At 46.5% G+C, this 25,105-nt stretch overlaps 2 protein-coding genes across 4 annotated transcripts in view; one reads left to right on the forward strand and one right to left on the reverse strand.

The window, feature by feature from the left end:
* Positions 1-3,353: 3,353 nt before the first annotated feature.
* Positions 3,354-25,105, reverse strand: part of LOC114592596 (uncharacterized) — a 54,123-nt gene continuing 32,371 nt past the window's right edge. The window contains exons 6-7 of the mRNA XM_077923440.1: positions 5,458-6,348; positions 3,354-5,386 (exon numbers count right to left, since the gene is read on the reverse strand). Of these exons, the coding sequence (XP_077779566.1) occupies positions 5,250-5,386; positions 5,458-6,348 (1,028 nt within the window). The 3' untranslated portion in view covers positions 3,354-5,249. The remainder of the gene's footprint in view (positions 5,387-5,457; positions 6,349-25,105) is intronic.
* On the forward strand, positions 10,390-21,436 carry LOC114592535 (uncharacterized). 3 transcript variants are annotated; one of them, XM_077923119.1, is made up of 5 exons: positions 10,390-10,406; positions 15,343-15,508; positions 15,693-15,837; positions 16,201-16,278; positions 18,185-21,436. In XM_077923119.1, exons 2-5 carry the CDS (start codon positions 15,434-15,436, stop codon positions 20,575-20,577), a joined length of 2,691 nt encoding a protein of 896 aa, XP_077779245.1. In that variant the 5' UTR covers positions 10,390-10,406; positions 15,343-15,433; the 3' UTR covers positions 20,578-21,436. The 3 variants fall into 3 exon arrangements, with proteins under 3 accessions (XP_077779245.1, XP_028576562.2, XP_028576561.2); XM_028720729.2 differs by lacking the exon at positions 10,390-10,406 and adding an exon at positions 10,486-10,624 and having other exon boundaries at positions 15,426-15,508; XM_028720728.2 differs by lacking the exon at positions 10,390-10,406 and adding an exon at positions 10,489-10,624.

A 25,105-nucleotide genomic window follows, 5' to 3' on the forward strand; every position in this document is an offset into this window, starting at 1 on the left:
AAACCTGCAATTGGACAACTTGGAATTTTGCATTGATTTCTTAGAATATATTTTCTATATGTGTGTAAAAACAACCTTACATTTTTATCTTCTGTAATCCTGAACTGTCGTGAGATCTATGGATGAACAGCAGTATACTACTACTACTACTACTACTACTACTACTACTACTAGCATCTTAAATAAATAAACCTATTAACTAAGGTTATGTGACTGAAATCTTCACTGAAGCCTGTATATTCTGTGTGCTTCTATGGTGGGTGTAAACACCCCCCCCCCCACTATTTCTGAAATAAAGTTGATACTTTAACCCAGGGGTCAGCAAACTTTTTCAGGACGGGGTTGGTCCACTGTCCCTCAGCCCTTGTGGGGGGCCGGACCCACTGCCACCCTAAAGCACCCCCCCTCCCAAAAGGCCCCCCCCGCCTATGCCACTCATGCCGCAGCGGCTGACACTGCCTCGTCTTCGGCAGCGTCGGCGTCCTCTGTCTCAGTGGGCCACAGAGCCCAAGCTGCTGGCCGCCTCAGCGGGAAGGAAGGGGCGGCACCCAGAGGCAGGAAACTCCTGCAGCCAATCAGAAGCCATGCAAGCATCACTGCCCACCCAGAGGCATACACAGCTTTTGATTGGCTGCAGGAACTTCCTGCAGCCAATCAGAAGCCGTGCCGCGTCACGGAAGTCAGTCTCCACGCGGCGAGGCCTCTACGCCACACCTGTTTAGCGTGGTGACTGACCGAGTGGGCGGCAGGGTCCACAAGGTTCGTTGGCCGGATTAACGAGCCTGGTGGGCTGCATCCGGCCCGCGGGCCTTAGTTTGACGACCTCTGCTTTAACCAAATGATAAGGTGACACAGTGCTCTAAGTCACTTCTGTCACTGATTATAGAATTGGGAGGGACCCTGGTGGTCATCTAGTCCAACTCCCTGCAATGCAGGAATCTTAACTAAAGCATCCCTGAGAGATGGCCCTTAACCTCTGCTCAGAAACTTCAAAAGAGTGTCCACAACCTTCTGAGGGAGTCTGTTCCACTGTCGAACAGCTCTTACTGCCAGAAAGTTTTTCCTGATGTTTAGTCAGAATCTCCTTTCTTGTAACTTGGAAGTCACAGGTGAAACGAAGACATGAGGCATGAGTTGGTAATGCAGGTGAGCTGTGCACAGGCAAGCTGCCAGCTAGCTCTGCCGAGGCTCTTTTTATTAGCAAAATATGCAAAACCAGTCAGATACATTTTGGACTGTGACCTTTACACACCCCGAGATTGAGGGGTTGTACAAAGTTATTTTGGCACCTGTTTCCACCGCGTCATTCTCCCCTTGCACAATGTATAATGAAGGAGACAAAGGTCACAGACAGGGCACGGCAGACCACTGAGAAAGCCAAAAGTTAGATAGAGAGCATGATGTTCAGACAGCTGTGGTTTGTCTGCAGGCAGAAGTGTGTTCCACACCCGGCGGGTGGAAGTGTGCTCCTACCCTCCATCTTCCAAGGGGCAGCTCTTTAGATATCTGAAGATGGGTCTCATATCTCTGCTTTTCTAAGCTAAATACAACCCACTCCCTCAACCGCTCCTCATAAGGCTTGGCTTTAAGATCCTTTAAAGTCTGCACATTTTCCAGCTTGTCAATACCCTCAAATTGTGGCACCAAGAACTAGACACCGTACTCCAGGTGCGGTCTGACCAAGGCAGAACACAGAGGGACTAGGACTTTTCTTGATCAGGGCGCTAGACTTCTGTTGATGCATCCGAGAACAGTGTTAGCTTTTTTTGCTGCTGCATCACACTGTTGACTCATGTTAAGCTTGTGCACTACGACCACTGGATCCTGTTCACGTGTGAAACTGGCAAGTTAAGATAGCCATGGGCAACTTACACCCTCCAATAGTGATGCCTCATTGCCCTCCGTATGGTTGCATCAGGAAGATTTTGGGCAACGTGTGACAGGACATTCTCAAACAAAGATGTGCTCTATCTTTTTATTTTCTTTGCCCATAGATCTCAAGGTGGTTCACAACATCATAATACAAGAAAGAAACACAAAATATATCATAAAAAAGAGCAATAAACAGCCCACTAACCAATAACCCTCCCTCCCCCCACCCCACTTAGGTTGCAGCGCCGACTGCACTGGCTTGGTCATGTACACAGAATTGAAGATGTTAGGATCCCCAAGGATGGGGCTCTATGGGGAACTGGCTTCAGGCACGACGCCTGTTGGAAGTTCACAACAGTTCGCAGTACATGTGTATACAGTGGTACCTTGGTTTTCGAACGTAATCTGTTCCGGGAAAGCATTCGAGTTCTGAAACGTTCAAAAACCCAAAACTCAGTAGCTGACCGCTAGGCCTCAGGATTTTGCACTCAGCAGAAGCCGTGTGGCATGTTTCGACTTCCGAGGCATGTTCAAAAACCAAAGCATTTACTTCCAGGTTTGCAGCATTTGAAAACCGAAATGTTCGTCAATGGAGATGTTCAAAAGCCCAGGTACCACTTGGTTACAGTGGTACCTAGGTTCTTGAACTTAATCCGTTCCGGAAGTCTGTTTGACTCTCGAAACCGTTCAAAAACCAAGACGTGGCTTCTGATTGGCTGCAGGAGCTTCAGATGTTTGGCTTCCAAAAAACTTTTGCAAACCGGAACACTTCCAGGTTTGTGGCGTCCAGGAGCCTATTCGGCAACTAAACCATTCAGGAACCAAGGTACTGCTGTATTATGTTTTGATGCTGATGGACTACATCCCAGCTTGTAACTCATTCCGACACTCTCTGCAAAAAAAGAAGCATTGCAGAAATGCTTCAAACATATAAATGATAACTAATTACTTTTTCCATAGGATCCTTCACCCATATTTCTTCATGACAACAATCATTCAGTGAAGCAGTGGGGAAAGCACATAAAATGAAAGCCTGCGAGAGGAACGTTTTTGGCAACTTTTACGAAAGGAGATTCCAGAAATGAGGAGCCACTTTGGAGAAGGTCTCTCCCAGGGAGGGAGGGGGCTAGGCCCACTTTTTCCTCTTAAAATGGTTTTCTGGCTTCCCCCTGGGTGCGTTTGCTTGGAAGTAAGGCCACAAGATATCGTGGCACTGATGCCAGAACAAAAATTAAAAGAATGAGAGAGGATGTTGCGGGGGTTTCCCCGCCCCCAGCATTAAGGAAGAAAGGAGTGGATGGGAGGGGGCAAGACAAGATGGGTGAAGAGAAAAATTAATCAAAAATAAAAAGCAAACGGGATGAGGAAGATGAAGGCTGCCTGTTTTGTCTCTTCACGTCACTTGCCATATTAAAAGTCCAACGGGGAGAGCTGGGTGAGGGGCGACAAAGGAGAGAAGGGGGGAAATGGATCAGGCTGGCTGGCTTTCTTTCTTTCTCTCTATTTGATTTTATTTGATTTTCCAAATAAAAATTTATAGCAAAACCGAATACATATCCATACAGAGAGATTCTTTTTTGAATCTCAATACTTCCCCCCATCACCTCCATGGGGGTCCTATTGTCAACATTTTCAACTGCAAATCATTTCATAGTCTATGTTTCATATCTATCCATATTGTCCATAGTATTTGTTACATTACAAATGAGATTAAAATCCTGCTAATGTTTTCTTCTGGTTACGGTAGTCTCTTAAGTAAATTATAAATTTCCCCCGTTCTTTCTTGAAGTTTTTGTCATTTTGGTCCCTGACAGTTCCGGTCAGTTTTGCCATTTCAGCGTATTCTAACAGCTTGGTTTGCCATTCCTCTCTAGAAGGGACTGTTTCTTCTTTCCATCCGTGGGCTAATAGCATCCATGCTGCTGTTATCGCATACATGAAGAGCCTTTTCTGTTCCTTTGGAATGTTGGTACCTACAATTCCTAATAAGAAGGCTTCTGGTTTTACAAAATTTATTTTAAACATTTTTTTCCCATTATATATCATTTCCCAGAAAGACTTTATTACCTTACACAACCACCACATATGATAAAAGGTACCTTTCTTATTTACACTCCCAGCACATATTTGTACTTGTTCTATACATTTTTGGTAGCTTAAAGGTAAAGGTAAAGGTAAAGGGACCCCTGACCATTAGGTCCAGTCGCGGACAACTCTGGCATTGTGGCGCTCATCTTACTGGCCGAGGGAGCCAGCGTATAGCTTCCAGGTCATGTGGCCAGCATGACTAAGCTGCTTCTGGTGAACCAGAGCAGCGCACGGAAACGCCTTTTACCTTCCTGCCAGAGCGATACCTCTTTATCTACTTGACGTGCTTTCGAACTGCTAGGTTGGCAGGAGCTGGGACCGAGCAATGGAAGCTCACCCCATTGCGGGAATTTGAACCGCCAACCTTCTGATTGGCAAGCCCTAGGCTCTGTGGTTTAGACCACAGCGCCACCCACATCCCTTTTTGGTAGCTTAAAGGTAAAGGTAAAGGTACCCCTGCCCGTACGGGCCAGTCTTGCCAGACTCTAGGGTTGTGCGCTCATCTCACTCTAGAGGCCGGGAGCCAGTGCTGTCCGCAGACACTTCTGGGTCACGTGGCCAGCGTGACAAGCTGCATCTGGCGAGCCAGCACAGCACACGGAACGCCGTTTACCTTCCCGCTGGTAAGCGGTCCCTATTTATCTACTTGCACCCGGAGGTACTTTCAAACTGCTAGGTTGGCAGGCGCTGGGACTGAAAGATGGAAGCGCACCCCGCCGCGGGGATTCGAACCGCCGACCATGCGATCGGCAAGTCCTAGGCGCTGAGGTTTTACCCATAGCGCCACCCACGTCCCTTTTGGTAGCTTACTAGGAATCAAATACCACAGGTACATCATTCTCATATAATTTTCTTTCAGCGTCAACATGCCATGAATTTCAGATCTGTTTTCCATAATCTTTCCCAAAATGCAATCTTAATGTTATGTCTCTCTCCCCTTCCTTCCTTCCTCTCTCTGTCTCTCTCCTCAGCCCACCATCATTCACATCAGCAGATTCACACTCCCCCCACTATCTAACAGTACATTACATATTATTAAACTTATTGTTGTGAGACATTACTTTCATTATTTTAACACATATATGTATAGCTTTACATGGAAACACCAAATACATCAAATACACCATCTATTTCCCCCTATAGGAGTCCGTGATGTCATGGGAAGAGCGAACTCTGAGGGTAATACTCTCCACACTCCATACAACTAGAATGTTTTTCCCGCATGAGAGGGCAGGGGGTGTTTCGTAAGCATTCAGTTATAACTGAAGTGCTTTCATCACTCCATCCATTTAAACGGTTTCTCCTCTGTGAATTTTTTGATGGTTTGCAAGGCTTCCACTCTTAGTGAAGCTCTTTCCACACTCCATACATTTAAATGGTTTCTCTCCTGTGTGAGTCTGACAATGTTTTGTAAGAGCGCCACTCACTAAAGCACTTCCCACTCCAAACATTTTTAAGTTTTCTCCCCTGTGTGAGTTTGTTGGTGTTTTGTAAGACTTCCTTTATCACTGAAGCTCCTTCCACACTCCATACATTTAAATGGTTTCTCCCCTGTGTGGCTTTGTTGATGTATTCTAAAATGTCCACTTTGAGTGAAGCTCTTTCCACATTCCATACATTTAAATGGTTTCTCCCCTGTATGAGTTCGTAGATGTATATCGAGATTTCCACTATAACTGAAGCTCTTTCCACACTCCGTACATTTAAATGGTTTCTCTCCTGTGTGGGTTACTTGATGTATTCTAAAATGTGCACTTTGACTGAAGCTCTTTCCACACTCTGTACATTTAAATGGTTTCTCCCCTGTGTGAGACCGTAGATGTAAATTAAGATTTCCACTATGAATGAAGCCTTTCCCACATTCCATACATGTAAATGGTTTTTCTCCTGTGTGTGTTCGTTGATGTGTTATAAGAGATCCACTATGACAGAAGGCCTTTCCACACTCCATACATACAAATGTCTTTTCTCCTGTGTGAGTTTGGATATGTGAATTAAGACTTCCACTATTAGTGAAGCACTTTTCACACTGTGTGCATTTAAATGGTTTCTCTCCTGTATGAGTTCGTTGATGTAAAGTAAGTTTTCCACTACAACTGAAGCATTTTCCACACTGTGTGCATTTAAATGGTTTCTCCCCTGTGTGAATTCGTTGATGTACAGTAAGGTTTCCACTATTATTGAAGGACTTTCCACACTCCAAACATTTATATGGTTTCTCCCCTGTGTGAATTCGTTGGTGTTTTTTGCAGGCTCCATTATTACTGAAGCTCTTTCCACACTCTGAACATTTATATGGTTTCTCACCCGTGTGAGTTCGACGATGTACAGTAAGGTGCGAACTATGATTGAAGATCTTTCCACACTCCATACATTGAAATGGTTTCTTCTCAGTTTGAGTTTGACATTTTGCAAGAGTTCCATTACCACTTAAGCTCTTTCCGCACTCCATGCCTTTAAATGGTTTCTCCACTGTATGAGTTCATTGATGTGATAACCGTGCAGACTGACTGAAGCGCATTCCACATGTCTAAATATTTTCTTCATCTGAACATTTCATTTGTTTTTCCCAATGAAATTGCAGATGGCCCCTCAGAATTCTGAATGCCTTCTCTGTTGCCTTTCTGGAAGTGGAGTGGAAAGAAAATCTTGTTAGTTAGGAAGTTAGGAAGGGAAAAAGAGAACTTAACACACAGCAAGACCAATTAGCACTTTCTCTTTTTGTTTTAACATCTCCTAGATACTCTCCTCTCTATGTCTTCCTGAGGAAGACTAGTTACGGAATGTTCTGCCTGACCTTCTGCCTGTATTGTAATATAGGAATATCTTAGTGGAAATTCCCTGTCCAAGACCCTCTCATTATCCTTCCTCCTTTGGGTTGGGGGCCAAGGTCTCCCGGATGTACCACCTTTGCTCCAACAGGGAATATGTGTGGCACTGAAAACAGTTAGTATTAAAGATCACTTGTAAGGATGAAATGAATGAATATTATTTTAGAGGGAGGAGGTTCAAACAAGAGATGTTTCCACTAAAAGAGATTTAAAACTTGTGTGTAAAGAAGAAATCAATCTTCAAACCAGGATCATTTCCCCCGGCACCATTTCTTAGCCTGGGCTGTGCTTCAGAACTTCTGCTACGCTCACTTCTGGAGTATCGCCAGGACATCTTCTAGAATATAAGCCAGACATCTTTTGGGATATAATCCAAACGTTAATTTAGTGTGGGCAATTTAGATTTCGTAGGGTATGATATCTATAATAATCCCTGAAAACTGTCTCAAGAACCCTTGGTATTCAGTTCTGCCTACAACTCTCAAGTAACACTGAACAGTCACCAAGAGGAACCTTCTATGGTGAGATGCAGCACCTCTGGCCCTCCAGATGTGGTTGGACTCCAAGTGCCAATGGCCAGGGGAGACGGGAGTTGCACCTCAGGCAACATCTGGAGGGTTGCACTTTATCCATCTTTCCTCTTCGCCGAACATGCTAAATATCTGTATTCTGTTTCCTCCTTCCTCCATGATCTGTAACATCTTCCTGATACTTTCCAACAAACCGTACAAATGACCAAATCCTGCACCATTTGTTTCCTGAGGCTGCTCGTCAGTAACAGTCCTTCAGTTCCCAGCTACTAGCAATCTTCTCCATCCACCTTCAGAGGTATTATTCATCTGAATCCCAGGAGATGGGAATCCCAAGAGGGGAGGGAGCTTTTGCACTCAGGCCCTGCTGGTGGGTTTCTCCAGTCTGTAACCTGAAGCGTATGTAACCCAAGGTACCACTGTATTATCTTTTGATGCAGATGGATTGTATAGCAGCTTGTAACAAACTCTACCAAAACCAAGAAATAATATAGAAGCTTTCAATACAGTGGTACCTCGGGTTACAGATGCTTCAGGTTACAGACTCCACTAACCCAGAAACAGTACCTCGGGTTAAGAAATTTGCTTCAAGATGAGAACGGAAATTGTGCTCTGGCGGCACGGCAGCAGCGGGAGGCCCCATTAGCTGAAGTGGTACCTCAGGTTAAGAACAGTTTCAGGTTAAGAACAGACCTCCAGAACAAATTAAGCTCTTAACCAGAGGTACCACTGTATATAAATGGTATATAAATCCAAAAGCATTTCCACAGCACCCTCCACCCATATTTTTGGATTGGTGCTCAACAGCATCAATGATCAATCGTGCAGGGGAAAGTGAACATTGCTACTTACCGTGATAGGTTACTTTTCTGCAGGGAGGAAGGGGGTCCTGTGTGGGTTTTCAACACCCCCCCTCTTCCCTAGTAGGAAGTCAAACTTTTGAGATGGGCAAGACGACCCTCTCACCAGCTCAATTTGTGCTTAAGCAGGTAGCTGTATAGCAAGAAATGAACAACAGAACAGGAAGAAAAATAAAGACAACTTCTTAGGATAAAGGAACTCAGTGGTCCCACAGTTACTCTGGAGAACTTCCTCAAGGTCCCTGTAAGGTAGTCCAGGTAAAGAAGAGAAGAAAACCCAGGTAAGGGCGGAAGAGTAAGAGAAAGGGGGTGGGACAGGAGGCCCCTGAGCATTAATGTGCTTGTATCCCTCAGCTCTTGGTTCAATGGTCTCCCTGTCACAGAAAGGAAAAATGCAATTGGTGGAGGAGTGGGTGGGGGGTGGGGATCGGGAGCAAATGCAAGAACAAAGGAAATTCTGCTCCCCAAAATGCAGTTCCACCTACAGTGGTACCTCAGGTTAAGTACTTAATTCGTTCCGGAGGTCTGTACTTAACCTGAAACTGTTCTTAACCTGAAGCACCACTTTAGCTAATGGGGCCTCCTGCTGCTGCCGTGCCGCCGCAGCACAATTTCTGTTCTCATCCTGAAGCAAAGTACTTAACCTGAAGCAATATTTCTGGGTTAGCGGAGTCTGTAACCTGAAGCGTATGTAACCCAAGGTACCACTGTACTGGCAATGCTGGGCTTGGGTCCCCCCCATGCTTCCATGGCTCCCTCAGCCCCCCAAACTCCTCTGCCCTCCTCTCTCCGTCCCCGAAGCACCCTTGGCGCAGCTCACCCCTCGCCCTGCGCCCCGAACAGCACGTAAAACTCTCCATCCGGAGGGGCCTCGCAAGACGGGGGGGGGGGGTTGGAGAAGGGAGGGGGGGTTGGAGAAGGGAGGGGGGTCTCTCTCCTGGTCTCCCCCGCTTCCTTTAAGCCTTGCATGGACTCCCTTCTCTCCACCTCTCCTGCCAAAAGGACCCGACAAGGCGCAACACGTGCGGAGACCCTGGGGATCTCCTGCCAGGTTTGGCACCTCGGCTCGGACCCCAGCAGGGCAGGTGAGCATCCCTTGGTCCTCAAAGGAGATTGTGCAATGGAATCCCTGCGGGGGTTTCCTCTGTAGGAAGACGTCGTGCACCCCACACCGCGCTGCAAACCCCATAGTGAATTTGAGAGTGGGGGTGATCTCTTATGGGTGGGGGTTGGGGGGCTTCAAATGCAATGCAAACCTTGCAGGTGTTGAGTCCCCACTTTGCAGCTGGGATGCATGGATCTGGGCCCCTGCCGATGGGTCCCAGGAACGGCTCTTGTGGAGTATGCGTGTGTGTGTGGGGGGGGTCTTCTTTCCCTCTCCCCCTCTCATCACCCCTCCCACCCCAGGCTGCGTCTTTACCTCTTTGTCCTCTCCGGCCGCTTGCCTCCCTAAATCGTTAATCCAGTTTCCATTCCTGCAATAAAAAGGGGGGGGCGTTTTCCTCCACTGACACACCCCTCCTCCCTTTTCTAAAACCTCCCGCCTCTCGAGGGACTCCTATTGCCTTTGTCTTGAAACTTCCGACACATTGAGTAGCAACACTTCGGGTTCCCCTTTGAACGCGCGGGCCCATAGAACTATACTGGCAGAGCAGCCCCCGCCTGCATTTCAGGATCCTGATGCGAGTCAGGCTTGTGCAAAATATGCATAGGGGAGGGGAGGGGGTCCAACCTTCATCCCCCAGAGTTTTTTTTTCAAAGGGGGGGGGCGGTTCTTTCCCTGTCGAGGACTGAACCTGGTGTCTCCTTTTGCATGCAAAGCATTGAATCTGAGACCTTCTGCATACAAAACAGCTGTTCTGCGCCTCTCCATACAACTTCATACACCCCCCTTTTTTTAAAAAAAAGTGTGCATTATAACAACACTGGGCTACCCTTTAGGGTTGTCGTAAATTGCTGCCGCTGCCGGAGATTGGCCCTTGCACCTTCTTGCAAAATAAATGGGATTATATAGTTTGTTTGCAACGGGGAAGGCAATTTCTGCTTGCAGGGAGGAGAAAGAGTGGGAATCTCCTGCCACCCAACCCCTCCATCTGGGCCAACGAGCTCCGCTTCCTAGAGAGGCAGGATGTTTTGGAGTGGGGGGGAGGCAGTCTGGGAGGGGTCTCCGACCATATCCCCGGAAGAGAAGCAGCCGTGGAGAGGAGGAGGAGGAGGAGTAGAAGGTGCGGGTAGGATTTGCATCTGCAAACAGCGCAGCTGGGGGGGGGGAGGAGGAGGGGGAAAAGGGTTTTATGGGGGGGGGGCGTGGGGAATGAGAGGAAAGCAGGGAATTGGCTCCCCCACCCTTTCCCTCCGGGCTAGCCTTTTGCAAGATCTGCGTCCTAGGAAGCAGGCGAAGACATTTTGGTGCAATCTGACTGGGACGCTGAAGAGCCGCCAGGTGACAGCTGCTCCCCCTCCCACAATGACCAACTTGCATTAAATATTATTATTATATATAACATAATCGACCGCAAATATTTCATTCGGGGTTTGCTCCTACGATGTTTTGCGCATCTTTGCACACTGAGCAGCGGGGTTGGACCCCCGCGCATCCTTGCTCAGAATTATGCAAATCCTGCTGAGCTCGGAGGGATTGCAGCCCCCCAGCCTGGCTAGCGATGCTCCGGCTTTGTCTTACAACCCCCCCTACCTCCTGCCACCCCCTCGTCACCCTATGACCCTTTCCTTCCTTCAGCCACTGCTCCTTCCAGGCTGCGGGGGGGGGGAGATGGGGGGCAGGGAGGCTGCTGTTGTACAGTGGAAACATCTTGACAGGAATGGCATATAAATATTATATTTGTTATATGTGTGTGTGTGTGTATATACACACCGGTATATCCCGCCAATCTGGCTGGGTTTCCCCAGCCACTCTGGGCGGCTTCCAACCAAATATTAAAAACAACACAGCGTCAGACATTTAAAACTTCCCTAAACAGTTCAGTTATCTTTTAAAAGTAAAATACAGTGGTACCTCGGGTTAAGAACTTAATTCGTTCTGGAGGTCTGTTCTTAACCTGAAACTGTTCTTCACCTGAGGCACCACTTTAGCTAATGGGGCCTCCCGCTGCAGCCACGCCGCTGTTGCACAATTTCTGTTCTCATCCTGAAGCAAAGTTCTTAACCCGAGGTTAACTATTTCTGGGTTAGCGGAGTCTGTATCCTGAAGCGTATGCAACCTGAAGCGTATGTAACCTGAAGTACCACTGTAGTTGTTTATTGCATCTGCTGGGAGGGCGTTCCACAGGGCAGGCGCCACTACCGAGAAGGCCCTCTGCCTGGTTCCCTGTAACTTCACTTCTCGCAGCGAGGGAACAGCCAGAAGGCCCTCGGCGCTGGACATCGGCTGAACGATGGGGGTGGAGACACTCCTTCAGGTATACAGGACCGAGGCCGTTTAGGGCTTTAAAGGTCAGCACCAACACTTTGAATTGTGCTCGGAAACGTACTGGGAGCCAATGTAGGTCTTTCAGGACCGGTGTTATGTGGTCTTGGCGGCCACTCCCAGTCACCAGACTGGCTGCCGCATTCTGGATTAATTGCAGTTTCCAAGTCACTTTCAAAGGTAGCCCCACGTAGAGTACATTTATTATTATTATTATTATTATTATTATTATTATTATTATTAGCTTTGAGAGCTTCCTTAGCAAGAAAGAGGCTGATGTGGGAAGGAGGCAGAAGGAATCAGTGATACTTTTGGAGGGGGCGTTGAGGGGGGTGGCAGATGGGGAGGGGGTCCTGCACTGCTCTTGTTGTAAGGATAAAGGTTGGAGGAGTTGGTGTGCCACTCTTGAAACATTTGCGGAACTTCCTCTCCATGAACGGCGAGGTTTTCTGTTAAAACAAAAAAAATTCCTTCCAGTAGCACCTTAAAGACCAACTAAGTTAGTTCTAGACTAACTAGACAACATCTTAAAAAGTAGAGACATCACCTTACCAACAAAGGTCCGTATAGTTAAAGCCATGGTTTTCCCAGTAGTGATGTATGGAAGTGAGAGCTGGACCATAAAGAAGGCTGATCGCCGAAAAATTGATGCTTTTGAATTATGGTGCTGGAGGAGACTCTTGAGAGTCCCATGGACTGCAAGAAGATCAAACGCATCCATTCTTAAGGAAATCAGACCTGAGTGCTCACTGGAAGGACAGATCGTGAAGTTGAGGCTCCAATACTTTGGCCACCTCATGAGAAGAGAAGACTCCCTGGAAAAGACCCTGATGTTGGGAAAGATGGAGGGCACAAGGAGAAGGGGACGACAGAGGATGAGATGGTTGGATAGTGTTCTCGAAGCTACAAACATGAGCCTGACCAAACTGCGGGAGGCGGTGGAAGACAGGAGTGCCTGGCGTGCTTTGGTCCGTGGGGTCACGAAGAGTCGGACACGACTAAACGACTAAACAACAACAAGTTAGTTCTTGGTATGAGCTTTCTTCAGATACACTGAAACAGAAGTTGCCAGATCCTTCTATATAGTGAGAAGGTGGGGAGGGGTATTACTCAGAAGGGTGGTGGGAATGGGTGATTGGCAGATAGCTGTGATGAGCCTGTTGACGACTCTTAACGACTGCAATAGGTCTTACAGGAAAAAGCAAGGGGTGAGAAGGTGAAAAATGGCTTTGTCATGTATAATGAGATAAGAATCCAATGTCTTTGTTCAGACCAGGTCTCTCCATGGTTTTGAGTTTGGTAATAAGTTGCAATTCAGCAGCTTCTCTTTCCAGTCTATTTCTGAAATTCCTTTGTAGTACAACAGCTACTTTGAGATCTTGTATAGAATGTCCTGGGAGATTGAAGTGTTCTCCTACTGGTTTCTCTGTCTTGTGATTCTTGATGTCAGATTTATGTCTGTTTATTCTTTGGCGTAAGGTTTTCTGTTGTTATTACTGCCAATTGCCTGCTTCCAAGGGTCCCTCTTGGACTCCTTTGGTCACTAGAAGAAAGGGGACTTTTCACTTGCTTGCCCCCTCAGTTCCCTCTTTCCCTTCTGTCTCTCCTCTCTGTATATCATTCCTCAATCTTGGACATCTCTGGGTATGTGAGAGAGAGAGATTGCTTGGAAATGTTTTCATTTTTGCCTTGTGTGTATAATATCAATCTTGCTATTATTTTCTATGTGCTCCATCAAGATAGAGGCGGGTTTGAAACTGTTCAGGAGGGATGCCCTGCAGCCTATTTTGACACCCCCCCCCCCAGTTATTTCTCACCCTGTTCCACCTCACTGTGCTGGAATATTAAACAGTTCACACACACCGGCGCTCTTTGACTGCACTGGCTCCCGGTGGAGTACAGGGTCAGGTTTAAGGTGCTGGTTTTGACCTTTAAAGCGCTATGCAGCCTAGTACCCACCTACCTACGGGACCGCCTCTCCTGGTATGCCCCGCAGAGGACCTTAAGGTCCACAAATAACAACACTTTGGTGGTCCCGAGCCTCAAGGAGGTTAGATTGGTTTCAACTAGGGCCAGGGCCTTTTCAGCACTGGCCCCAATGTGGTGGAATGCTCTGTCACAAGAGACTAGGGCCCTGCGGGACTTGACATCTTTCTGCAGGGCCTGCAAGACATCGCTGTTCCGCCTGGCCTTTGGTTTGGACTCGGTCTGACCCTTATGTTTCCCTCCCCTTATGATCTTGATTTATCAGCTATTTTATAATGAGGCTGCGTTTTAAATTGCATTTTAACTTGTATTTTAAATAGGTTTTTCTTTTTTCTCCCTCTCTTTCCCCCCATTATGTTTTTACTGTGATTTTATTTTATTGGTGTTAGCCGCCCTGAGCCCGGCTTTGGCCGGGGAGGGCGGGGTATAAATAAAATTTATTATTATTATTATTATTGAGGAAGCCCTGGAGGGCCATAAGTCACTAATCTTCCTATCTCTGCCCCACAAACTACATTTCATGTTTGACCTGAGATGGAGATGCCCTCCAGATGTCAGCTTTCTTCCAAACAGGGAGTCTTGTCAATATTTTAGGGCCTTTTTTTAAAAAATAAATGTGTCAAAAGGTCAGAAAGGGGATATCCTGGATGGCTGTTTTGGAGCAAGCAATAAGTGTCCACCCAGCTCTACCTCTCTTTCAAATCAGAACCAGTGAAGGCAGTGAAGGTTCTGTGTGAGTGTTTGGAGGCGGTTGGAGGATGGATGGCGGCTAACAGACTGAGGTTGAATCCTGACAAGACAAGTACTGTTTTTGGGGGACAGGGGGCGGGCAGGTGTGGGGGATTCCCTGGTCCTGAATGGGGTAACTGTACCCCTGAAGGACCAGGTGCGCAGCCTGGGAGTCATTCTGGACTTACAGCTGTCCATGGAGGTGCAGGTTCATTCTGTGTCCAGGGCAGCAGTCTACCAGCTCCACCTGGTACGCAGGATGAGACCCTACCTGCCCGCAGACTGTCTTGCCAGAGTGGTGCATGCTCTAGTTATCTCCTGCTTGGACTACTGCAACGCGCTCTTCGTGGGGCTACCTTTGAAGGTGACCCGGAAACTGCAATTAATCCAGAATGCAGCAGCTAGACTGGTGACTGGGTGCGGCCGCCAAGACCACATAACTCCAGTCTTGAAAGATCTGCATTGGCTTCCAGTACGTTTCCAAGCACAATTCAAAGTGTTGGTGCCGACCTTTAAAGCCCTAAACGGCCTCGGTCCTGTATACCTGAAGGAGCGTCTCCACCCCCATCATTCAGCCTGGACACTGAGATCCAGCGCTGAGGGCCTTCTGGTGGTTCCCTCGTTGCGAGAATTGAGGTTACAGGGAACCAGACAGAGGGCCTTTTCGGTAGTGGCGCCTGCCCTGTGGAACGCCCTCCCACCAGATGTCAAGGAAATAAGCATCTATCCTATCTTTAAAAGACATCTGAAGGCAGCCCTGTTTAGGGAAGTTTTTAATATTTAATGCTGTATTGTTTTTAACACTCGATTGGGAGCCGCCCAGAGTGGCTGGGGAAACTCAGCCAGATGGACGGGGTATAAATAATAAATTATTATTATTATTGTTGTTGTTGTTAAGTGAGTACTGCAGTGGTACGGACCATAATGCTTTCTGTGAAGTCCGATTAGGTAGCTTATAGCATTAGAAAGTTCCTGTATAAAGGATGGCATTGTTCCCATTCCGTGTCTCTCCCCTGCAGGGCCAGGGATGGCTTCTCTAGAGAGCTGCTTCCTGTTTTGAAGTGTTCCCTTCAAGCCTCCTCATTCTTCTTCTCTCTGACAGGCAGCCTGATGGCCACAGAGACACCGTCTGGACCATCTCTTCTTACAGGTGTGGTGGGAAAAGGTGCCAGGCAGCTCCCTCAGGTAAGGAAACAGCATCGGGGAGGAAGGGCAGGTGGGAGTTGGTTGGGTATTATTTATGATTAACAATTGAATTTGCTAGTTGCTTTATCCTGCCCAGGGCCACCAAAAGCAACTGAGAACCAAGAAACCGAACAGACAGGGATGAGGGGGATCTAAGCGAAGTTGTCTTGGCTTCTTCTTCCAGGATCTGGTGACCTTCCAGGCCCTCTTGACCTTTGAGGAGGTGGCTGTGCATTTCACGGAGGAGGAGTGGGCTTTGCTGGATCCTGGCCAAAGAGCTCTGCACAAGGAAGTCATGGAGGAGAATTATGAGATGCTGGCCTCTCTAGGTAAGGGCACATTTTTATGCCTCTGGACTGTTAGACGTTGGAGGTGTCAAGCAGCTTTTGTGCATTTATTCATGCGGAGTAGGAATAATTTAAGAAGAATAGCCCGCTTGGATCCCCATTTTTGCAGATGTACCCTACAATATTTGCAGCTTTGTTCTCTGAAGAAGCATCCATATATTCACACAAATGCCCCTTGTGACAGTGGGGACCACAAGGCCCTCTCCTGCTCATGTTGCGTGTCTTTATAGGATCCGGATATGGCAATCCTTCCTCTTTGCCTTTGTCGACGTAGATACGGATTGATTTGAAATGACTGAGAGTTTTGTGCTCCAAAGTAGCCAATAATATCTCTTTCCCTGGCAGAATCAGACCTCAGTTCCTGTTGGGAAGAAGGACAAGATCCATTCCTCCAGGACCCCAAAGAAGGGGAGACCTCAGCAGGTACCAGTGTTGGGAGGGGGCCCTTTTGCTCCAGGAAGAGAGGGAGGAGAACCTAATGCCTTTATGTTCTTCTTCACATCCTCCTTGAGTGCTTTTTCCTGGCTGCTTTCTTTCCTTGAAATCTGATGGGGTTTCTTGCTTGCCTAGATAGACGACAGAGAGGAGGATGTAGCAACTCTGCTCCTGTCCAAAGGTGCATTTGTTGTTACACCCCCTTCTGCCCCTGGCCCCCACAAAGCATGAACATGCACACCTGAAGCTGCAAAAAATTGACCATGTCTGGAAGACTTTGGGTCTGATCCAGTAGGACTATTCTTCTAGAGAGCAGAGGTGTCCCCCAGGCTGAGTTTTCCCTTCCAATGTGCTGAGATATTCCCTCAAGTTCAAAATATCCACTATGGTTCCCTTGAATTGAAGTCAGTGTACAGTGAGATCCTCTTCACGGGTGTCAGGTGGATTCTGCTGGGTCCACGTGTCCCCTCTGCTATCACCACAGCAGGAGATTTAAGATCTTGCCTTTCCCTGCTTTTGGGAAGGGAGCCATGGCAGTAGTAGCACTAGGAGTGTCTGGGCATATTGTACAGTCATACCTCAGGTTAAAGATGCTTCGGGTTAAATCTTTTCAGGTTGCGTCTCGCGGTGACCCGGAAGTACCGGAAAGGGTTACTTCTAGGTTTTACCGCTCGCGCAGATGCTCAAAATGACGTTACACGCATGTGCAGAAGCGGCGAATCGCGACCCATGCACACACTCACAGAACACTCACAGACGCAGGTTACGTTCTGCTCAGGTTGTGAACGGGGCTCCTGAACGGATCCCGTTCGCAACCGAAGGTACCACTGTACTCAGAATTAACTGGCCTTTTGGAAAGTATTTCCCAAACCAGAGTTCATCACTTGTGTGAAAGGAGAAGATGTTAGGAAAACATTATTCAAGAAACAGATAAAAGTTCCTTTAGGCTTTAAAGAGGGTTCCAGAATTTTCTTTAGTGTGTTGGAGTGCCACTCTTGGCTTGCTTAGTGCAAATAAAGGAAGGAAATTGAGGCTGCGTTTCTGCACGAGGAAAGCACACATAGAGACACACGCTGAGTTTATACAGTGCTGGAGAGATATAGTAGGCATGTAAATAGTTTGTATATATTTATAACTGAAGTGCTTGTGCAACAAGCAATATAGAAGCTCTTGACTGAGGAATTTGACTATGACTACTGTTCTTGTCAGGGACGTGGGTGGTGCTGTGGGTTAAACCACAGAGCCTAGGACTTGCCGACCAGAAGGTCGGTGGTTCGAATCCCCGCGATGGGGTGAGCTCCTGTTGCTCGGTCCCTGCTCCTGCCCACCTAGCAGTTTGAAAGCACGTCAAAGTGCAAGTAGATAAATAGGTACTGCCCTGGCAGGAAGGTAAACGGCGTTTCCGTGCACTGCTCTGGTTCACCAGAAGTGGCTTAGTCATGCTGGCCACATGACCCAGAAGTTGCACGCTGGCTCCCTCGGCCAATAAAGCGAGATGAACACCGCAACCCCAGAGTCGTCTGCAACTGGACCTAACAGTCAGGGTACCTTTACCTTACTGTTCTTGTCATCTGCCTCTGGGGAAATATTCTGCTGCAAGGAGATGCCACCACACAAGCAGAAAGCGCAGCCGAAGTGTGTGGGCGGTAACCTCCAATAAAAGATCCATTTGGATGGGGTTCTAAGGAAAGGTAAAGATCAGCACGTGGGAGGTGGAGCGGAAAGGGACCTTGAGATTGTAGCACATTTAGAAATTAACTTCAGATTCAGCTGGAGAGGGAGGGGGACAAGCTTGAAGAAAGGTATAAGCAAAGAACTGAGTTCAATGTGTATTGAGGGTCTCTGCTTCTGTCTTGCGATTTGAATGGCATTTTCTTTTTCTCGCTCAAAACAGGTAATGGGCAGAAGAATGGGAATCATGGAGAGCCATCTGTGGGGTCATCAGGAAATGTGGAGTGTGAAACAGCGAAAGAGAAATTTGTAAATCAGCGATCATCCCAAAAGCATGTAGGAACCATGTTGGAAAATGGGGAAAGGAAATCCTCCACTCCTCAGGACACTGATGTCCATGTCGAGCTGAATTCACATGAAGAAAGCACAGGGAGCAGCAGTGTGGAGTATGGAAAGAGCTCCAGTCAGAGTAGAATCTTCAGTTCACGTCATAGAACCCAAACAGGGGAGAAAGCATTTCAATGCATTGAGTGTGGAAAGAGGTTAAGTAGTGCTGGTAACCTTATTAAGCACAGAAAAACCCACACAGGAGAGAAGCCATTTAAATGCATGCAGTGTGGAAAGAGCTTCAGACAGAGTGGGAACCTGACTGCACATCAAAGAACCCACACAGGGGAGAAACCGTTTACATGCATGGTGTGTGGGAAGAGTTTCAGTCTCAACCACCATCTTACTTTACACCAAAGAACCCACACAGGGGAGAAACCACATACATGCATGGAGTGTGGAAAGAGCTTCTGTACCAGTAGTTTCCTTATTGTACATCAAAGAAAGCACACTGGGGAAAAACCCTTTAAATGTACGGAGTGTGGAAAGAGCTTCAGCCAGAGTGGAAACCTTACTAAACATCAAAGAACCCACACCCAAGAGAAACCGTATAAATCCATGGTGTTTGGAAATAGTTTAAGCCCCAATTGTCAGCTTACTTTGCATCAAGAAAACCACACAGAGGAGAAACCATTTAAATGCATGGAGTGTGGAAAGAGCTTCAGCCGTAGGAGTAAGCTTACTTTACATCTAAGAACCCACACGGGGGAGAAACCATTTAAATGTATGGAGTGTGGAAAGAGCTTCAGCCAGAGCGGAAACCTAACTGCACATGAAAGAACACACACAGGGGTGAAACCATGTAAATCTGTGGTGTTTGGAAAGAGTTTTGGACTCAGTCATCATCTCAATTTACATCAGGGAGCCCACACTAGGGAAAAACTGCATAAATGCATGGAGTGTGGAAAGAGCTTTCGTGCAAGTAGCATCCTTATTGTGCATCAAAGAACCCACACTGGGGAGAAGCCATTTAAATGTACAGAGTGCGGAAAGAGCTTCAGCCAAAGTGGAAGCCTTACTGCACATCAAAGAACCCACACAGCAGAGAAACCATTTAAATGTATGGTGTGCGGAAAGAGTTTCACTTTCAATTACTACCTTACTTTACATCAAAGAACGCACAGTGGAGAGAAACCATTTAAATGTATGGAATGTGGAAAGAGCTTTCGTTGGAGAACTACACTTATTTTACATCAAAGAGCCCACACTGGAGAGAAACCATTTAAATGTATGGAGTGTGGAAAGAGCTTCAAACAGAGTGGAAGGCTTACCGCACATCAACTAACCCACACAACTGAGAAACCATTTAAATGTATAGTTTGTGGAAAAGGTTTCAGTGTCAATTACTACCTTACTTTGCATCAAAAAGCCCACATTGGGGATAAACCATATAAGTGTATGGAGTGTGGAAAGAGCTTCAGCCGGAGTACTACACTTATTGTACATCAAAGAACGCACACTGGGGAGAAACCATTTAAATGTTTGCAGTGTGGAAAGAGTTTCAGTCGACGGAGTACACTTACTGTACATCAAAGAACACACACCAGGGAGAAGCCCTTTAAATGTATGGAGTTTGAAAACAGAAGCTTTATAGAACATCATAAAACAGACACTGGGGAGAAACCATTAGAATGTATGGAGTGTGGAAAGAACTTCCGTTGTAGAAGTGCCCTTACTTTACATCAAAGAACCCACACAGGGGAGAAACCATATGATTGCATGGAGTGTGGAAAGAGCTTCAGTCGTAGGAGTACACTTATTGTACATCAAAGAGGCCACACTGGTGAGAAACCATTTAAATGTATGGAGTGTGGAAAGTCCTTCAGGCATAGTGGAAGCCTTACTGCACATCAAAGAATACACACAGGGGAGAAACCTTTTAAGTGTATGGAGTGTGGAAAGAGTTTCAGTCGAAGGACTACACTTAATATACATCAGAGAGCCCACACTGGGGAGAAACCATTTAAATGCGTAGAGTGCGGGAAAAGCTTCAATTGTAGGAGCGCACTTACTTCACATCAGAGAACCCACTCTGGAGAGAAACCATTAAAATGTATGGAGTGTGGAAAGAACATTCTGCGGACTACAGTTACCTTACATCAAAGAATCAACATTGGGGAGAAACCACTAAAGTGCATGGAGTGTGCAAAGAGCTTCAGTGAGAGTGATGACTTGACTGTATCCGGGATCCCACACAGGGGAGAAGCCTTTCAAGTAAATGGAATGTGAAAACAGCTGCAGTGGGAGCAGCAAACTTAACTTCACGCAAGATAATTCACACAGAGAGAAAAACTAACAAAATACATGGTATGTGAACAGCACTTCGTTAGCGACTGAAGCCATCACTTCACTGCACAGGGAGGAACCAAAGCAGGGAAGTAATTAAGAGTGTAGAAACAACCATCTTGTGGCACCTGAAAATGCATTATGATGTAAGGTTTCATTTTCCCTAAGAAAAAGAAGAAATTGCCAGCATTGCAACTTTCAATTGCCCAAGGCAGTCTCCCCTTTCTGCCTAATGTTTGGCCCGGCACCTACTTTACACCTAGGAACCCATACCGGGCAGAAACCATTTAAATGTATGGAATGTGGAATGATCTTCAGCCAGAGTAGAAACTTCATTGCACATCAAAGAACCGCACATGGCGTAGAAACTGGTGTGAATCCCAGAGGTGGAGAAGCAGTGAAGACAAAGCTTAACCACTAAGTCCAATATTAAATGGTCTCCCCATTCTGGGAAATGTGATATAACTGATTGGATCCCCATGTACAGAAAGAGCCACAGGCCAGTTCTCTCAAAGAGAGGTGGCACCAGACTTTAAAATCTGAACTGGCATCCACAGTCACTGATGGACTTATTGTTAGTATCGTGTTTATGGAAGACAATCTTACTCGGCTACAAGTGATTGCCAAAGAAAGAGAAAGAAAAGAGTACACTAGGAATACTATATTGTTCGTGGGTAGGCTGTGATTAGTCCAGGTGCAGAGCTACAGTGCTCTGCTTTATTTTGTAATCAATTTAACCTGCTTTCTTGCTGGCACCCAATCTTTTATTATAAATAAAGTTCACACTCTGACCACCTCTTCAGTTTGTTCTATTACTGAACCATTTTTGAATGCAACTTTTACTCTATTTAGAAGCACATAAAATATCAGCATAGAGGATGTTTAGATTAAAACAGCTGCAGGTGAGGCATTCATATTAGAACTATTGCTTTCTTTTCCCATATACAGATGTCCTACGAATCAGATTTCCTTTGATCCGAAAGAGAAATGTTGTCTCTGACAAATGTGGAGATAACCAAACATTTTGGATTCATATTACCAAATTCTCCTCTTAAAAGGGGAGATGGGCTACACATTTTGCCATTTTGGTAGCACCAACTCAGTCTCATAAAGGATGCTTAGTTTAAAGCAGCAGTTGAATGTGTCGCCTTGAGTGATTTATGGGGTGTCACACCACCCATAAAGCAGCTCTGAGACCGAGGAAGGCATGCAGGACGTAATGGAGGAAGAAGGGACAGTCTAGGTGAAAAACAGGCCAGTAGATTCTCCACCTTCCTCTGCCCCACTCTCTCATAGAACCAGGAGGACCTTGAAAAGTGAAGAGCAGCTACGACTTCCGTAGTTTCAGGCTGCAACCCATCAGGGGAGGAGGGGAGGGCCCCCATTGTTGCTGCATGGTGAGCTCCCTTTCCTCTGTCCCAGCTCCTGCCAACCTGGCAGTTAGAAAGCATACCAGAGCAAGTAGATAAATAGGTACCACTGTGGCGGGAAGGTAAATGGCATGTTTAGTCATGCTGGCCACATGATTTGGAAAAGCTGTCTGTGGGCAAACACTGGCTCCCTCGGCCTGAAAGTTGAGATGAGCACTGCACCCCATAGTTGATTTTGACTGGACTTAACCCTCCAGGGGACCTTTACCTTTTACCATGAGCAGTGTTCAAAACGCCAGGAGAGAGATCCTGAGGGACATTCTTTATTCTTACTATTGTTTGCATCTGTGTCCAAACTCCCATCAGTGGAGTCCCCTTATCCAGACAGATTTCTTTAAGGGTTTTAAGGAGATCCTAGCCCCCCTTTTTAATGGGATTCTAGATGGTGGTATGGTTCCTGAATCCTGGACCAGAATGGTGATAATCCCCAAAAGCAGGCAAGGACCCAGAAAAAATGGAGTCTTAAGTGTCCCATATCACTCCTAAGCCAGGACCAGAAAAATGTTTACAGTGCTTATTATGGTGCGATTTAATAGGGGAATCACTTCATATGTTCATCCAGACCAGGCAGGTTGCGTATCGGGAAGGCAGATCTCATATTCCATTAGATGGCTGCTCAATGTACAGTGGTACCTCAGGTTAAGTACTTAATTCGTTCCGGAGGTCCGTTCTTAACCTGAAACTGTTCTTAACCTGAAGCACCACTTTAGCTAATGGGGCCTCCTGCTGCTGCCGCGCCGCCGGAGCACGATTTTTGTTCTCATCCTGAATCAAAGTTCTTAACCTGAGGTACTATTTCAGGGTTAGCGGAGTCTGTAACCTGAAGCATATGTAACCTGGGGTACCATTGTAATTAGAAATGCTAAGGCCTTCTGTCAGCCTGAGACTTCTATCACGTTCGATGCCTTCAAGGCATCTGACTGTCTTGAGTGGCTGTATATTTTTGCTGTTTTGAAAGGATAACAGATAGGGAATAAGAAGGGTTATGGACTTCCAGCGATGAAAGATGGCTGTGCTGAGCTCATAGGGACCACCAGCACCACCAGCACCAACTGGCTGGTCAAGGGGGAGCCAGGACTGCCAAACGCAAAGATCGAGAGGGCTGTGCAAAGCCCCCACCCCCCTTCCCCAATGACCTTGGCTCCACCAGGACTGGGATCACCCCAGCAGCGATCCAGCAGAGCTCAGAGGTCCAGAGGCCTCCAGAGCTGAGCAGGTAACACAGTGGAGCCCCCCCCCCAAAAAAAACATTTACCTGCTGCCACGGCCGAGAGAGCCTTTAATTTTAAACTTTTTATTATGAAGCCCTAACCTCACCCCCCACTTGTGTGTATGAGTGTGTAGGTCTGTGCGCACATGTGTATCCACAAACAACCCCCCTCAGCACACACTCTCCCTCTGGCCCCACCCCACTGGTCCCTTGTATCTTCTTGTTAGGTTTGCCTGCTTCTTCCTTCCATGCTTTAAGCATCGTCTGTGTGAACCAGCTATTAGATGGCCCACTAGCATTAAGACATCTTCCACCTCCTTGTGATATTTGTCAAGGGGTACGTTTTATGGGTGCAGAATCTACCAGAAGTTTCTAGAACATTCTGGGTCTTTCAAGTTGCTTCTAAGATTCTCAAAGCACAGCTGGTGTTTACAGGCTGTGTGTTATCTGAATTTCAAGGTTATTTACTCTGGGGACAGCCTACAGTATATCTACTCTCTACTGGGTAGATCTGTTATTTCTACCTTTTCTACTGCACTTTACATTTCATTTTGTAATTATTTCATACTGTGTGGTGTGTATTTTACTGGTTGCCACTGGATGCGCTCTCAGGAGCTAAGTTTTGTAGCTGCTGAATTTCATCATGAACTGTGTGGATTTTGAACCTCAGCAAATTGCTACTGAAGAAACTTCTGCTGCCTCTTTGTGTGTTATAAGACGCACCAGACCACAAGACGCATCTAGTTTTTGGAGGAGGAAAACAAGAAAAAAAATATTCTTAATCTAAGAAGCCAGAACAGCAAGAGGGATCGCTGTGCAGTGAAAGCAGCAATCCCTCTTGCTGTTCTGGCTTCTGGGATAGCTGCACAGCCTGCATTCGCTCCATAAGATGCACACACATTTCCCCTTACTTTTTAGAAGGGAAAAAGTGAGTCTTATAGAGCAAAAAATACGGTAATTGCTCTTCGCTTTGCTTCCGCTACTCTGCTCATACAAGGAGATGGGGGTGTCTGTTTTTTGGACATCTTACTCCATCAGTATTTGGAGGGGGGAACTTGCCAGTTTTTGGATTTTTCCATTCTTGGGAGAGTGTCCATTGTAGCCCTGCCCACAATCTTGATTCACTTTAGGTCCTTCCTCTTTCAGTTTCACGTTATAATAATAATAATAATTTATTACTTATAACCCGCCCATCTGGCTGGGTTTCCCCAGCCACTCTGACCTCTTCGCAATGCCTTGTTAACAGGTTTATTTTTTGTTCTAAACAGCCCAGATTATCCTCTTCATTGTTGTATTATAAATCCAGCTTGAGAAAAGGGCGAGTCCCTCATTTATCAACATATTTTGACACCTTTCAGTTATGGCAAATCATTCCCATGCTTTCAGCAAATGCAGTAACATCTTGGGTCACGCTGGAGGCACGAGTTACCCCCTTCTCTCTCACAAGCTGTGATCCTGTTTTTGACCCCAAACAGGTCAATATGGAAGTCTATATCCAAGCCTTTCACACAATGAACTATAGAGATGTGGAACAGATGGTATAAAAATACTCAAGGTAAGAAAAGCCTGCCACAGAAACATTCTATTCCTAAACTACACGATCAGCACTGAGAAAAATAACAGGGTGGGAGTTAGGTTGAGAAGTCCACATAGCATAGAAATTATTAGAGCATTCATACATACTCTGGTTATCTCCCACTTGGACTACTGCAATGTGCTCTATGTGGGGCTACCTTTAAAGGTGACATGGAAACTACAACTAATCCAGAATGCAGCAGCTAGACTGGTGACTGGGAGCGGCTGCTGGGACCACATAACACTGGTCCTAAAA

The sequence above is a fragment of the Podarcis muralis genome, chromosome 2 (assembly GCF_964188315.1).
Source record: "Podarcis muralis chromosome 2, rPodMur119.hap1.1, whole genome shotgun sequence".
NCBI classification, from domain to species: Eukaryota; Metazoa; Chordata; class Lepidosauria; order Squamata; family Lacertidae; genus Podarcis; species Podarcis muralis.